General features: G+C 42.3%; 1 protein-coding gene across 1 annotated transcript; it reads right to left on the minus strand.

The window, feature by feature from the left end:
* Positions 1–529: 529 nt before the first annotated feature.
* On the minus strand, positions 530–16,443 carry lrrc40 (leucine rich repeat containing 40). Its single transcript, XM_029429827.1, has 16 exons — positions 16,303–16,443; positions 15,910–16,208; positions 15,427–15,608; positions 8,875–8,948; positions 6,874–7,003; positions 6,660–6,783; positions 5,764–5,903; positions 5,353–5,525; positions 5,073–5,163; positions 4,779–4,824; positions 4,394–4,493; positions 2,921–3,028; positions 2,688–2,798; positions 1,851–1,928; positions 1,471–1,656; positions 530–869 (listed from the first exon to the last, which is right to left on the minus strand). Exons 2-16 carry the CDS (start codon positions 16,052–16,054, stop codon positions 764–766), a joined length of 1,794 nt encoding a protein of 597 aa, XP_029285687.1. The 5' UTR covers positions 16,055–16,208; positions 16,303–16,443; the 3' UTR covers positions 530–763.
* Positions 16,444–16,704: the final 261 nt, after the last annotated feature.

The following is a 16,704-nucleotide window of genomic DNA, read 5'->3' on the forward strand; positions in this document are numbered from 1 at the left end:
AGGATTTTATTTATTGTATGCATTAACTAAGATTTAAAGAGCAAACTCAAAACAAGTTGACTCAATAAGGATCACCGAGTCATGTTCTGTGATTCCAGTGACCATGACGCTCCCCGTGTCATTAATGAATGTCATTTATACAGCACACTTTAAAATACAGTGAAATCTAAAGGTGCTTCACATTAAGGGGAAACAATCCTAGTACTACGTTAATAACTAGTAAATCCTAGCAAAGAACCATTTGATAAGAGTTAAAATAGCATAAATAAAGTTAGAGTGCAAAACATGTAAGAGACAAAATATTTAGGGATGAGTTTAAAATGAAAACACAAATGAAACGGGACCCTAGGGAAGGCAGTGAGGAACAGGGAGTCTTAAGATTAGATTTGTTGTTGTCGACCTTCATATAAAGTACTACCCAACTTTCCTCAGTTCCTAAAGTTAAACTCATTTTGTTATTTTCATTGAGAAGCACTTTGTGATTGACGCTGTGAAGTGTTGCTACTATACTAGAAACAATTCACACCACTTCTGATTCTTAGCAACAACTTTATTGAGAGAAGAGTGTTTGTTATGTGTTTAAATCTGATTGTCCAATAACATTCATCACATTCACACATTGAACACAAAGCAGATCAACTTCAGAGGGAGACTTTGGAAACAGGTTTGCTTCTCAGTGCAGACTGCCCTGTTGAACACACAGACGCATTTAACTGTCATTGGCAAAAAACAGAAGAAGAATTGTCTGAGCTGAGGTCAGGGATCATGTAGGTATGCGGCTGCGGAGGTACTCCAACACTGCGTCCGTTCCTCTGGCCACGATGGCTGCTCTGGGTGTGCGGAAAGGATTCCCCTCCAGACTCAGACACCTGGGGCACAATACACATTTTACATTTATTGATTCTGAAATCCATTTTTCAACAGTTTCTTTATAACTCAAAGTGAACACAGAGCATTTCCTAAAAACAATGAAGTACTTTACATGAAGACACATTGTGCTTTGAATTGGGACTCACTGAAAACAACTAAACAACTCAATTTAAGAAAGTAGCTGAAGAAGTAATGATGCAGTTTGAGAAAACGTGGATAAACACTGCTCACATCTCAGGACTATCACGAGACACGCTCACAGTAGTACATGGTAAATGGACTGCTTTTAAACAGCACTTTTCCAATCTTTTACGTCACCCAAAGCGCTTTACAACACACGTCAGCATTCACCCATTCATACACATTCATACAGAGTCAGGAGCAATTTGGGGTTCAGTCTCTTGCCCAAGGACACTTCAACAGGGGGCTGGGGATCGAACCACCTTCTGACCGGTGGACGACCACTCTACCTCCTGAGCCACAGCCACCCAAGTAGTGGACAGTGAACAGCAGTGTGAGACATATTGGGAGAATGTTCCGGACATACTGTGTTACAGTGAAGGAGCTCACACACTCCGTTAGGGACAATGGAAGACATACCTGAGGCTGCTGCACAGGCCCAGCTCAGGGGGGATGTTCAGCAGGTCATTGTTTGACAGATCCAGTGTTGACAGATGAACCAACTTCATCAGACGATGAGGGTCAACCTCGTTCACCTGGTTGTTACCAAGCAACACTGTATCTAGGGAAACGATCTGATAGAGGACTTGAGGGAAGGACTTGAACCTGTGATAAGTACAGGAGGAGACAGAGCAGCTGATTGTTTACTGATTGGTCAGCTGATCTGCTGTGGAAACAGCAGCATTACTGTAATATACATATATATAAAAATAAATGAAGTAACCTGACATTGATGCTCTTTTTGAAACACAGCTAACGTTGTGTGATGTTCTTGGTCTGGTCCTGAGTCAGTGACTTACCTGTTGTAATTGAGGATAATGGAGCGTAGTTTAATTAAATTCTTCATTTCAGACAGTAAATCACTCAGCTGGTTATTCCTGAAAGAAAAAGAGACAGGACATACATTAACCCCTCACACAAGGAATCTCTAACATCATCTGTCTGTTAAAGGTTCGATGTGTAATTCCCGGGCAGTATTTCACCTCTAAACTGGGAACATACTCTAATGTTCATATTTTAGTTGTAGTAGTTTGGCATATTTATTGTATTATATATATATGTAATTTGTTCTTTATATTGTGTATTGCATTTACTCCTGTGTAATACGAGGAGAGGTGGTGCGGGGGGTTTCTTGTTTCTGCCTCTTTGAATGTAGTCCAATAAACAAACCATAAAACAGGAACATGGCTGATATTTACAAGAGGCAGCAGCTGTACTTCTCTCTCTCTGTACTGAGGCAGACTGCAGCTACACTGACTCACTATCACCTCTAGAGGAACAAGTGGTATTACAGGACAGAGTGCAGCTAGCTGTTAGCATGCTAACTTCAGTAGATATCTCTGCAACACAACACAGAGACGTGTTTGACATCTTACACACTGAACGTTTAATATTTTGTTTTATAAACTGAACTCTCCTTCATTGAAATGTATGTTTGTTGAACAGGCAGATGGAGAACAGTGGTGAATGATTAATAATGATATATATATATATATATATATATATATATATATTATATATTTATCTCTATTTATCGAAGATATATCTATATCTATATCGATATATATATATACACACCTCATGAGGGGGTTTGCTCATCCTATACACTCTAAGTGTGTGTGTGTGTGTGTGTGCACCTGAAGTCGATGTGTGTCAGCTGCAGGAACTTGCAGACATCAGGAGAACAGCAGGTCAGTCTGTTGAAACTTAGATTCATATCAGACAGAGAGGAGAGGAGCTCCAACAGCCTACACACACACACACACACACACACACACACACACACACACACACAGTAAGTACAATATATTTGTGTGCGCGTACACACACACACGGTAAGTACAATATATTTGTGTGCGTGCGTGTCTACCTGGGAGGTATGGAGGTCAACTGGTTCTTGCTGAAGTTAACAGTGGTGACACTTTGATCTGCTGCAGCATCAAACAGCTCATCAGGAACATCAGTTGCATGCTTCTCACTAAACACAGACACACAACGTTACTCAAACTCTAAGATGTATTTATCTAACATGCAGCTTTAAAAGATCATTTCCTTTATTTCAACCTGGGTCTTGTTTTCATTTTGAGTCGTGACGAGGACAACATGACACTGTCAGACAGGTTGGAAACAGACTGAGATGCAGATGACCTAAACCCTTTCATGTTGCTCATGGTTCCTCGTGGCACAGGACATCTGTGCACTCTGCAAACTACAGTAAAGGGAGGCCTTCTGTTCTGATATCAATAATAGTAATACCACTGGCCAATATTTTACCATAAACAAACATTTTGGATAAGATAACACTTTCTTGAAAACTCATTACTAAGAACTGCTAGCTACTAACTAAATTAATCAAAAATGTAACACAAAATATTGATTTCAAATTATTTTATTGATTTAATAATGATTGAAATGCTTCCGCTAAGAAAAATAGTCTGTTAGTTGATAACTTGTCATTCACCTTTGACTTTTATTCCAAAATAAGTTTGTTTCCAGCTGACAACTCTCTCAGCACTATGACATGCATCCATGCATCCATATATCCATCCTCTTTCTTGGGGCAGCAACTCACTCCAAACCTAGAGGGAACAGTCTACTGTTTTCCAACACAGAACCATGGCCTTAGATTTGGAGGTACTGACTCTCTTCCCAAACTCTTGACACTCGGCTGCAAACTGCCCCAGTGCGGGGCAATCTGGTGAGGCTGAGCAGTGTGATACCGTGATAATTGGGAACACTCTCCGGACCCCCTTGGGTCATGGGAACCTCCACCCTGGTCTGGCACTCCACATACACCATCCCCGACCTCCCTGCTGAAGAGGCGTGTCAGCCAAGACAGCCCAAATAATATACAAAGCGAATCTGCCACCAAGCCTATCTCTGCGGCTGGTAGGCCCACAGGGTGACAGCTCCATGTAGATTGATCGGGCTGTTCAGAACCTGAACAGGAGATGCAGTGTAGAGGGTGGATATTTGTGAGCCAGAGGCCCGTTTCACAAATTTTGTAACATGAGACCATTTCCTCTCATCAGTAATCAAAACAAACAGCATACATGAGCATGTGAGTGGACTGCAGGATTCAGATCTGTCTGCAGTTTGGAGGGTAAGCAGTGCTCACAAATGGCTTTTGTAAAACGACCTTTGAAGTGAAGTCTCTCTGACCCTGCAGGTTCAATATTTCACGATGCAGCTTTAAAAGTGAAATTCATCTTCCTGACTAAAGGCAGAAACATGGAACAAGTAGCTGCTTCAACACTGGATGTGACTATATGAAGCTAGTGTTAACATCGCACAGATACTAGCATTTCAAGCTCTGTGGTGAACACATGAGAGTATCACAAACCTGTACTCCAATAACTTGAGAGTTGTAATGCTGTGGACATTCACCCTGGCCTGGCTGGGTAACGTCATAGCTGTCTGTCCATCTACTTTGTCAGGATCCTCTGCAACGCACGCACACAGAAACACACACACACTCAGAAAATGAACTGTTGGTGTTACTGCGGTCACCAGTGATGTTGGCAGAATTAACCTCTGTGCAACAGTAACACTGATGTTACCAGAAATCATTCTCTTTTTGGGCTTTGTGACCTTTGCTGAAAACATCTGAAGCAGACAACCTTTGTTGTCCATGGCAAGGCGATGTATATGTGTGTCGTGTCTCATGAACAGAAGTTTAGGTTCAGTGGAGAAAATGGTTTCAAGTCAGCACAGAAAATGAACTGTACCTTTAATTTTCTCTCTTAAATATTTCAGAAGCTCGTTGGTTCCTTTCTGTGGTGAGAACAGAAGCAGTTAGAATATGAATCTGAATGTTTGTGACCAGCTGACACAAACACAGCTGCAGTGAAGAGATCTCACAGAAATACAGTGAACAAGGTTTGACTGCATTGATGTGACTCATGGCAAGCTGTCAGATAGTAAAACACAACTGTGTTCAGCAGTGTATTCTAGTTAGCTGATACTGTGATTTCAGATGGTGTTTGCATTATCCTCCGTTTTATTGTGTGTGCGTCACCTACAGCGAGCAGCTCTCTCCTGATTCCTCTCAGGGGGTTTCCCTCCAACAGTAACACCTTCAGATCAGGCAGCAGGCTGACAGAGGCAGGAAGACTGAAGAGAAAGATTCACATAAAGTGTATCATTAGATCTGGAACATAGACCACCACACTGAAATTATTTAGGATTTTATCACCTAACATCTAGAAATATGATCATAAAATACAAAACAGATTAGGAGGAGACTAATGCTTAGATTTGCATCACAAACAGTTAAGCGTCCTGATGCCGGTGGTGACCTACGTGGTGATGTCATTGTTGGTGAGGTCGAGGCGTGTGAGCGTGCTCAGTAAGGTGATCTGTTCAGGGAGGGTTTGGATCTTGTTGTCTCGGAGTTCTAGAACAGAAATGACCGTCAGGTAGGACAGCTGCTCCACCTCCAACTGCTCAATGTGGTTGTTCCCCACATACAACTCCTGCGCACACACACACACACACACATTTTAACAAACTGAAGAAAATAATTTAAGTCATATTTGTCAACTTTATTTATCAGACTTTACTTAATGATCTTATGCATCTAGTATTGTGTGCTTTCACTCTGCTGCTGTGCTCGTTTCATTTATCACGGAGCAGAATGGATCAGAAAGGATCAGAAAGCTCAGTCAGCATTATCCTCACCACCTGGGGAAACTCTCCTGTCGCTATGGTTACCTTGAGTGCTGGTGCAGGGAGCTTTGGGAGGAGGCGGAGCTTGTTGTGTCTGAGGTAGAGCTGCTCCAGAGCAAGCATCTCTGATAGGCTGGCAGGAATGTCAGTCAGCTGGTTATTGCTGCAGTCCAACAGTTTAAGGTCTGTGACATCAAGTGAGGAGTCAGTCACACACATGCTGCACAGTCAGACCATCTGAGCCACAGTAACAAGTCTCTTATGTCTTTATTACACTGTATTGTTCACCTTGCTGTTGGTATTTTATTTATGTGCAGCAGAGAGCCATTGATTCAGGTACAACAACTTTGACTTCAGATGTGGTCAGATGACACATGGTTTGCGGTTTCCTGAACGTCTGATTTCCCTCTCATTTATTTGAATGAGATTCAAGGTGCCGCCTTAGCCACATGGAGGCACACACTCCAGGTGGATTACTTTGTAACATAAACGGGGTATTCACCTCGCGATCATGGTGATGAAAGAATAGTCACAATAACCTTCCAGAGTTGTAAAATGCTGTAGTACAAGCTGTTGTGTTTTAGTGTCTGATAAGCTTTAAAACACATTGATCTGTTACTTGGACCTGGATCATATTTCATTTTAACATAGGGATGAATCCCTACTAGTTATGTTTTATTGATAGCAGCTTCACAAATGCAGTATTTGTTTAAAAATGAGAGCAACACAGTGGAGAGTATGACATGACTACTCAACCATGGAAGACCATATGAGTTTGCATTAACAGCAAACAGTCTTGAAGTAAACTAAAGTATGCTAACAAGAAACATTACAAATAAAATATATTTCTTGAAGCCCACTTCAAATAAGGCCTGATTCTTTCTACTGTTGAGACAGATGAAGGCCAGTATTCAGGCTGACACACGCAGTAGAGTTCTTACTTGTGAGCTGGGCCAGGCTGTCAGGCAGACAGCTGAGCTTGTTGTGACTCAGGTTCAGTTTCTGCAGACAGGTGAGATCGCCCAGGCTGGAGGGTAGGCCCTTCAGAAGGTTGTTGGACAGGTCCTTCAACCAATCACAAGAGACAGGACACTTGGGTCAGCCAATCACACAGCACAGCAGAAAGAGCCACAAAATGGAGTATGTGTCAGTTACCAGCTGGGTTAGGCTCTCCAGTTGTCCCAGTTCCTCTGGCAGGCTCTCCAGAAGGTTCTGCTGCAGTGTGATGCTACAGAGCTTCTTCAGAGCGCACACCTCCACTGGCAGAGCTGTCAGCTGGTTATGACTGGCAACACACATTACATTAGTGGTTTAGTGCTGCGGCACCCTGTGGTGCCAGAACCCGTTTTTATTTTTCATTCTGACTATTCAATAATGTTTCAATACACAGATAAGTTTTGGGCAGATTTACATCCATAGAAACATGTCATGATGAAGTATACAGCATTAAGTGTGTGTATATCTTAGCTTGACAACTTCATTCAGATCAGACAACATTCACAACATTAAAAACAATCTTTGGTGTTTCTTTGTGAAATCTGTGTAAAGAGCCAGTGCAAGAATGTAAACTGTAATGCTAAACATGGAGGTAGAGTGTGTGTGTGTGCATTTAGTTTTTTTATTTAGCCTTAATTATCACCCGGAAAAACATTGAGGTAGAGACCTTATTTATAATATAGCCGAGTTAAAACAACAACTAAAATTCCCAGATTTCAAGAAACTCAAATAAACCCCATCAATAATAAATAAAGCAGTTGAAGGGTGAGTCTGCAACAATGGTACCGTTTGTTAAAGAGCTCCATGATGGATTATCCTCTTAGCTGTCCTCACCATCTGCTATGTTTAACTACGGTTAGCCCGTTCATCAACTGTGCACTTGTTCTTTATTGCAGTATGTTCAAATCATTATTTTTCTAACTGTGTTCAGATTCATTCAATCTTGTTCAGTGCCTCTTGAATGTTTGTGAACCCTTTAGAATGTGATCAGATCTTCAACAAAGTCCTAAAACTAGATAAAGAGGATCTAGTTAAACACATAATATAAAAATATACTTATTTATTCGGCAAGATGATCAGATTAAATGTCTTGAACCTCCAGGACTATCAGTTCATTTAAAGGGGTAGTTCAAGGGAGGTTCCATGCCTCGATCAAAAGGAGATTTCTGCAGAACTCAGACAAAAGGTTGTTGCGGTCCCCAGGCTGGGAAAGTTTACAAAAGCATTTCTAAAAAGGTTGGCCTTCACCAATCTACTGTTAGGCAGATAGTGTAAAAAGGCAGGAAATTCAACACCATTGTTACTCTCCCAAGTATTGGTCGTCCAAAAGAAAATCACTCAAAGACCAAGGCGTGTAATACTCCAGTACCTACAGGCCTCTCTTGCATTGGCTAATGTCAATGAGTCCAACATCAGACAAACACTGAACAAGAATGGTGTTTATGGCAGGGTAGCAAGAAGAACATTGTTGCCTGTCTAACGTTTTCTTAAAGGCCATGTGGATGAACCAGAAGGCTATTGAGCGAGTATGTTCACATATTGTTGTGTAGAGCATGCACACTTGCGTTTTCCTTAAACCCCGCCTCCCAGCCGTCCGTCCTCGGCTCAGTCACATGAATGGAGGCGGAAAAATAACTCTGGATTCGGCCATTAGCGCATTTTACAACTTTTAGGATCTAATGTTTAAAAAATGGGCTGTTGATTTATAAATAAATACAAATACGCTGATTTACAGAAATCTCTTTCGCAATGTAAGTCGATAGGCAAAAGTATTTTTGGGCCCAACGGCATCACGTGACTGACAGAAGTTGTAAATCCACCTTTTGGCCACTACGAAAATTCTTCTTCAATAGCTTCAAAGCCTGGCACACTTCCTGGGGGCTTGTTTACACGCAGATACAAAGTGTTCATTTCAGTCATAAACTGTCTTTTCTATTGCTGCTCCTGTTTTAAGGACTAAAGCTGGATTCAGAAAGGGACACATCCATCTAATGTAATGCTTAGAAGTATGACAGTCAGCAGGTTAAATCCTTCACAGAACTAAATCAGTTTCAGAACAACTTGATGGAGCATGTCTTAACCTGAATATTGTTATAAGCTTAGCTACACATCAAATATCAGGTCTGCACTGTGCGTGTATGTGTGTGTGTGTGTGTGTACCTGAGTCGCAGTTCCTGGAGCTCCTGCAGTTCTCCCAAAGCACTGGGTAAACTGCTCATCTGGTTGTCATGGAGCTGCCAGAGCAAAATGAACATTTCAGTTTAACTGCTAAATGCTTTGTTCATTTCTAGATGGATCATACATCTGTGTTTAGCATCTCTTCTCATGCGACCTCTTTCCAGCCATTCATGCTTGGTGTGTAGGCTACGGCCCAATCCTAATGTCCACTCTAAAAGGCCCTCGCTAATTGCCCGACGGTGAGAATCTGTTGCTCTGGTCTTTGCGCTGTGTCCAGCACTGTTGGCACTAGTCGGTCCTGGTCTGCGGCTTTTGAGTCGGTGAGAAAATTCAATCAGATTGGTCATAGTCTCTGCGATGTAACTGTATTGTATGTATTATTTTTATTGAAGTAGAAAATGTGGCAAGTAATACATCATCAGTAGCAGGCTCTGCAGAAAAATGAGCAACACATGTAAACAAAACTATAACCTAATGAAAGACAAAAAATAAATAACGGGTCTCTTCTAATGCATTAATAATGTTCGGTATTTTCTTTTTCATATACTTCACTGATTTGCAGTGCTCTCTGATAAAAAACATCAATAAGTATTGTGATTGATGGTAAACCTTTGTCTAAAAGGAGTTCTCCTGAATGATATATATTGGTAAATATTTTTGAAGGGAACCTCTTTTGCTTTTGGAGTTAAAGGTATGTTTAATAAGTTAATGCGTAAATTCTTTAAAAAGTTGGATGACAAAAAAGGTATGAGAAGCTGAGGTCCTGCTGAATTGTATAGGATATAAAACATTTGTAAAGAGACGTCACCCATAGGTTTTTGAAGAGCCAAGTGGGCGCTCCCATGGTGCCCACTTTGAGCTTGGCAGTGCTTGACTCCTCCTAGCTAAAGCTAACAAGCTAGCACTGGAACGCATGTACATGTATCCACAGCGCTGTGCAAGACTATTTTCTTGAATATCGCTATGAATATTGAAAACACACACACACACACACACACACACACACACGCAAAAAGGTGCATTCTATCAACCGATTGTGTGGTTTGATTTTTTTTTGCCACACTATATAAGCCTGACGAACTATTCTCAGAGGTCGCAACATAAATAAATTAAAGCTCCTCTGGGGATTCAAAACTATTCAGTGTGAGATCTTTGTTTTTCACAACAGAATTAAAGTTCATCAGTGAATGTTCTGCATTGGTCATTGTGAGCCACACACGCTCTCACCCAGGTAAAATGAAAGAGGGAGAAAAGATATTTTAAAAAACAAAACAGTTTATTGAGGAGGTGGCAATCTTTCCAGACCCAACAGGAGCCGCACACCAATTCTGGAGAGCCTTCTCCAGCCCAGCCTTTTTTTTCCCCTCACTCCCTCTCTCCGGTTAATGTACAGCACGGGGCGGTCGACCCCCTCCACCTCCTGGGACAAAACGGCCCCCAGCCCGCTGTTTGAGGAGTCAGTCTGCAAGACAAAAAGGAAGAGTGAAATTAGAAGAAAACAGGAGTGGCTCCACACAGAGGGCTCGCTTCACCCTCCGTCCACTGGACCGGATCTGAGGAAGCCTTTCGGGTTAGGTCGGTCAGGTGGCTGGTCAGCTCCGAAAAGCCTGGAATAATTAGCCGGTAGTAGCCGGCCAGCCCCATAAACCTTTTTGTCTTGGGCAGGCGGAAATGGTTGTAGTCTTTTCTACCTGTGGCCGCACCTGCCCGCCACCCAAATGGTACCCTAGATACCGTACCTCCCTCCGCCCAACCGCACACTTAGGGTTGGTTGTGAGCCCCGCGCTCCACAGAGATTCGAGCACTGCCCCCACCTGCTGCATATGGTGCTCCCTCATCTCACGACGGGGCAGCACCAGTCGGTTGGACTCTTCTATTACCCCCATCTTTAGCATGGTCTGGAGCGCCACCTGAGCAATTTTCCTTTTGTGTTCAGGCAGCAGATCGGGCCGTGACCGCAACGTTAAGCCTGGGGCCGTCTCTATGTGGTGGTGTACGAGAGTCGTGCGCTCTGGTAGGGGGATAACACATCGGCAAAACTCCTTTCCAACGAGGCAACGTCTGCTCTCTGAGCCGGTAAAAGATGGCTGTCACAACAGACTTCTCCGTTTTTATTACCTCAAGTCCCAGCTCATCTTTCTCAATCACCGCCTTTATCTCTCGGTGCAAACTGTCTCAGTCTCGACCCTCTGTTATACAGGCGGTGCTGACGTTCCTGAGCCTGGAGCAGATTCTCACGTGATAACTGTCCCAGTGAATGGAGTTTTGCGTCCAGGACGTATTGAATTTCATTTTTGCTTGTGCTTGGACCCTTGTCCCAGTTTTCTTTAAATCAGGTCCAAGACACCCCGTGGCTTCCTGCCAAACAGCTCAAAGGGAGAAAATCCCGTAAAGGCCTCAGGAATCTCCCGCACTGCGAATAACAGTCTTGTTAAACCACTCCACCAGCCAGTTTGTCTGTGGATGGTAGACACGGGTCCGGATGGAGCGGACACTCAACAGTTCGTATAGCTCGCATGACAAAGGAAGTGCCTTGGTCAGTCAAGATCTCTTTCGGGATCCCGACTCGGGAGATAATATGGAACAGTGCCTGTGACACGTTTTTTGCTGAAATATTACGCAGTGGCATTTCCTCGGGATATTGCATTGCATAATCCACGAGGACTAACACAAAGCGATATCCCCATGCACTCCGGTCTAATGGCCCGATGAGGTCCATGTCAATCCTCTCAAAACGGCACCTCCATTAATGGGAGAGGGCACAAAGGCACTTTTGGTGTGGCCGGCGGGTTAACCAGCTGACATTTGCGGCATGATGCACACCACCGCTTCACATCCGTGCGAATGCCCGGCCAATAAATATCGGGCCATGATTGTAGTGTTTTGTCAGACCCTAGATAACCGGCCATGGGGTTATGATGAGCTGCCTGGAAAATAATTTCCCGACGGCTGCTTGGCACCAACAACTGGGAGTGTTCCTCTCCCGTCTGTGTGTCACGGCTCACACCATGCTAAATCGTCCCTAATTACAGTAAAGTGTGGGTGAGTAAGTGAGGTGTTTGGGTGCAGTGGGGAACCATCAATACTCACGACCTGATCGAAAGCATGACGGAGGGTTTCGTCCCGGGACTGTTCGGGGGGGATATAAGGGGATATAAGGATATAAAAAGGATGTTTGAATTAAACACACTGAAATGTTGCTCGATGGTAAAATCTTCATTTGGCCTTTAGCCTCAAAGGAACACTAAACTTCACTGATCATTGAGTAATTTAATAGCACAAGCTGTGCCCTAATCAACCATTTAGTAATGTACTATGCAATGTAACATATTGTAATGTATTATGGTCAATACTTTAAACCAGTAAGTTGCTTAATTCTCTGTCTCTGTACCTGGAGTGCTGAAATGAAGACTGAGTTCACTGCACAGAGGAAGAGTCTTGTTTGGACTCCAGTTCTGTCTTCTCATGCTGAGCATCCACTGCTCCAGCCTGTCTGCATCACCTGGAGGAAAACTTTACACAAAGATATGTAACATAAGGTGTTAGGTTACAGACTTATTTACATGCAAACACAACTTAAATTACATCAATGTTCAACATGTCATAATCATTTAAAAAATAAAAATAAAAAGAAGACATCACAGTCCTGTTGCATTGTCTATTCCTGTGTAGTTAGTGCAACAGCTAAATGCATAGTTTTGTTTCATGTCATATTCACTTATGTAGCGCGTGAACAATGACATACATTTATTACGTTCTGTAAAGCAGTGGTCCCCAACCACCGGTCCGCGGACCGGTCCGCACAGAAAGATTGAATAAAAAAATATTTTATTTTGAAAAATCACCGGATACATCTGTCTGTGCGTCTGTGTCTCTTGACACATGTCAAGACGCTCGTCTGTCACGTGATACTTTACGTAAAAAATATAAGCACACAAGCAACAATGAGTGGAAAAAAAACGTCTTTAAAAGAGCTTTTTGGAAAAGGAAGAAGACCCAATGAGGAGGCATTTAAAACAATATCAGGAGTCCACCTGTAGCGATAAACACCTCAATACGCGTTTATCGCTACATGCGCCGCTCTGCATAATATACAGGCTCGCAAATGAGGCAACAAAGCCTTCATAACACCGGCACCCGGCATTAAAAGACAAGCCCATGGAGTTGTTTTAAAGAAAAAAACATGAACAAGAAGGACATAAACAGTTACTGATGGTCACCACATCAACACATGCGAGTGCACAGAGCGTCATACTTAGTGACTAACCGTGTCGCTAAGAGAAGAAACCTAAGCCGAATGTATCCCCCTATATTGGACCGGCTCGTTGCAGAGACACAAGCTCAGGGCTCCCACTAATTCAGCGTAATGGTGAGTTTTTTATGCACTTTAGATTTGTTTTTATGCCGGCGGTATCATTTTATTTCGTCATATTTATTCCCCCCCCCGGTCCGCGAACATATTGTCTTACATGAAACCGGTCTGTGGCATAAAAAAGGTTGGGGACCGCTGCTGTAAAGGACAGCAATGTAAACAAAAAAATAATACAACATATAAGCTTAGTTTTTATAAATACATAAACAGTTCAAACTTATACTTTCTGTCAGTAAACGTAAGGCTACTTTGCTCAATTCCTTCTGAAATGCAGGCATAAAATTCCAACCTACAGCCGATCACAATCAGTCTGTTTCTGTAGTGTAATAATCATAATTAATTAACACTTTTCTATTACGCTTTGACTTCTGTGCTCCCATTAGCATCGTTAGCACAGCTGTGCGTCTCGCTCGAATGCTAACCCAAGGCTAATATATTAGCTGGCTAAATACACCGATACCTGCTCTTTAGTGCCAACATAAATAAAAGAACAGAATTTCACTTACCAAAAAAAGAGGAGCTCAGACTTCTTCGCCGGTCTGGGTTTAACCGAACAGCAAGCCAAATGATTAGTCCGATGTTTGCATGAGAAATTCTCCAACAGGCATCAACACCACAAACACGGCCGAGAGGTCAAGTTCTGTGACTCAAATTAGGTGACAGCATTAATATAATATAAACCGTTTTTTTGGTGTCGATGGTAATTGCTCCCTTTTGCTGCCAGCTTCAAGTGGCCATTCGTGGAACTGCACCTTTTGGTAATTCAGCATCCCCTTGTTTTAGCAGGCTAGTATAGTAGGATTACATTACAAAAATGCTCAGAATACTGGACATAGCTACGTCATCTTACTTTAAAAAAAAACAAAAAAACAATGGGGTTAGATTTGTATACTTAACACATTGGAGTCCGGGGCTAATTTGGCCGTTTTTGCATACTTTTGATTCTGCCTTACTAAACCCCATTAAGAAATGTTTGGTATCTTTTTTTCAGCACAACCACACCTATATAACCTGATAGTTATTGTTTCATTTTGACATACTATATGAACATATTGGACCCAAAACCACACAAAAAAATGGATTTTGAAAATTATATTATTTTTACTGTGGGTGACACAAACATGCACAACGAAACATTTTGAAAGCTGAAAATATATACATGGGATGTCACTATGATAATGTAAACGTTTGATTGAGGTAGCATGAACCTAAATACATATTTTATGAACAAACAGCAGGTGTATCCAGAGGCGTTTCCCCTCATTCCTCAAAGTTCTTTTGTTTTTGCTCCCATTTTTCATGAGCTGAAATCCAAGATCTAAGACGGTTTCTATGTACACAAAAGGCCTATTCCTCTCAAATATTGTTCACAAATGTGTTTAAATCTGTGTTCGTGAGCACTTCTCCTTTGCTGAGATAATCCATCCACCTCACAGGTGTGGCACATCAAGATGCTGATTAGACAGCATGATTATTGCATCATATATATCCTTATCCTTATGTTGGTCACAATAAAAGGCCTCTCTAACATGTGCATTTTATCTTGTATTCAGACCAACACTAAATCTATCTAACTATCTCTCAATTCTCTATTGTTTGTCACTTTCCTTCAATCGCCGTCTCCCTTCGTCTCTCTTAGTATCGCGTCGTCTCTCTTAGTATCGCTTCGCATCACTCCGTTTACTCGATTACCACCCCCCCCCTGGTAAATGCTGCCTGTTGAGGATCTACAGTTTCCAGCATTATTTTCCACTTTGTAAAATGACAAAATACGGCGAAGATTTCATTCCATTTGTCATACTTTTGAGCGTTCAAAAAATATACTTTTGCATCCACTTTATATCATCGTATCTCCCTTTTTACTGGGTCGATTTGCATGAAACAAAGACTGGCAGAGAGTTTCAAGACAGTACTTTCGACAGAAGCAGCCGGAAATGTTGGCCGGACTGTTGATCTTATGCGGTGCCGGCTTGAACAGTGATCAGTGAACAGTGTGATCTGATCACACCTATTTATTCTCTGGCTCATAATACGATCATTTTACATTTTGATTTATTTGATCAAAACCATTTTATTGGAATCAAAAATGTATATAGTAAAGTAACTGGTTGGACTTAAATGAATAGTTGGCTGTGTGGCCGGAAGCTCTGAATGTTACTTACATCCAGTGTAGCAAGTGCAGGCAGTAGTCTGATGTCATCAGACAGCTGTGTGAGCTTATTGGATGACAGCAGCAGCTTGGTGAGGTCAGTCTGTTCCCACCAACAATCTGATGCTCCGAAGGAAACATTTTGCTGGGCCTCCTGTGGTGTGTCAACGTTTAGACGATACACCTCCTGAGGGACTGAGAGAGCGACAGAGACAGACAAAGAGACAAAGAGACAAAGACAGAGAGACCGAGAGACCGAGAGAGAGGCTGTGTTATCTCTTGAACATGTTAACAGTGACAGCTAACAGTTACCTTGTGTTATCTCTTGAACATGTTAACAGTGACAACTAACAGTTACCTTGTGTTATCTCTTGAACATGTTAACAGTGACAGCTAACAGTTACCTTGTGTTATCTCTTGAACATGTTAACAGTGACAACTAACAGTTACCTTGTGTTATCTCTTGAACATGTTAACAGTGACAGCTAACAGTTACCTTGTGTTAGCCCCCGGCCGGACAGGTTGAGCTGGCCGCTCTTCCCGGCTGCCTTCAGAAGACCGGAAGAGACGGTCGGCTCTGTCTTCTCCGTCCTGAAGCCCGACAGAGAGTCCTCCTGACTCGCTCTTTTCAATCGAGACATGTTCGTCTGTTTCTGTTAGTGTCTACCTCTACATCCAGAATGCTCCCGCCCGCCAGCAGCAACAACAGTAAGTCTATTCGTCTTCTTCTTCTTGTTTTTGAGAGTAATTGGAGGCGGCAACCATCGATTCTATTCATTACCGCCACCTACTGGACTGGGAGAAAATAAATAAAATACATTTATTATAGCCTACTTTCTCTGAAAACTGTGTTTTTCATTAGTTAATCTCTCTTCTCTCGTCATCGTACCTGTTGCAGTCTATTAGTACATGTTTGACAGTTTATTACAGTGTGTGCAGTGTTTGATTTAGTCCTGACTCCTGTGTGTCCTATTCTCAGTCGGGAAGTGACCATCTCCTCCCCTGGTGCTCCTGCTCCGTCTTCTACCTCCTCTCTCTCTCTCTCTTCTTCTCCCTCTCTATCTGTATGCATTTATGTAAATGCTTGTTACTAACTCAGCATCCGGGGTATCATCCCCGGAGTTTCTGTGTCTCTCATGTGGCAGGTTGCCACTGATAGAGTTTGCGTCTGGATCATGAATCGTGGCTGCGCCTGCTGTCCTGGTCCTGCCTGACGACCACGTTTATTATGTGTGTGTGTATATATATATATATATATATATATATATATATATATATATATATATATATA

Source organism: Cottoperca gobio, chromosome 4 (genome assembly GCF_900634415.1).
Source record: "Cottoperca gobio chromosome 4, fCotGob3.1, whole genome shotgun sequence".
Taxonomy (NCBI): domain Eukaryota; kingdom Metazoa; phylum Chordata; class Actinopteri; order Perciformes; family Bovichtidae; genus Cottoperca; species Cottoperca gobio.

Excerpts from the sequence above, each read along its gene's own strand:
- lrrc40 (XM_029429827.1), bottom strand. The coding sequence starts at position 16,054 with ATGTCTCGATTGAAAAGAGCGAGTCAGGAGGACTCTCTGTCGGGCTTC. Across the intron at positions 7,004-8,874 it reads CTCCAGGAACTGCGACTCAG|TCATAACCAGCTGACAGCTC; the intron begins GTACACACACAC and ends GTGTGTTGCCAG. Across the intron at positions 1,929-2,687 it reads CTGACACACATCGACTTCAG|GAATAACCAGCTGAGTGATT; the intron begins GTGCACACACAC and ends TTTTTCTTTCAG.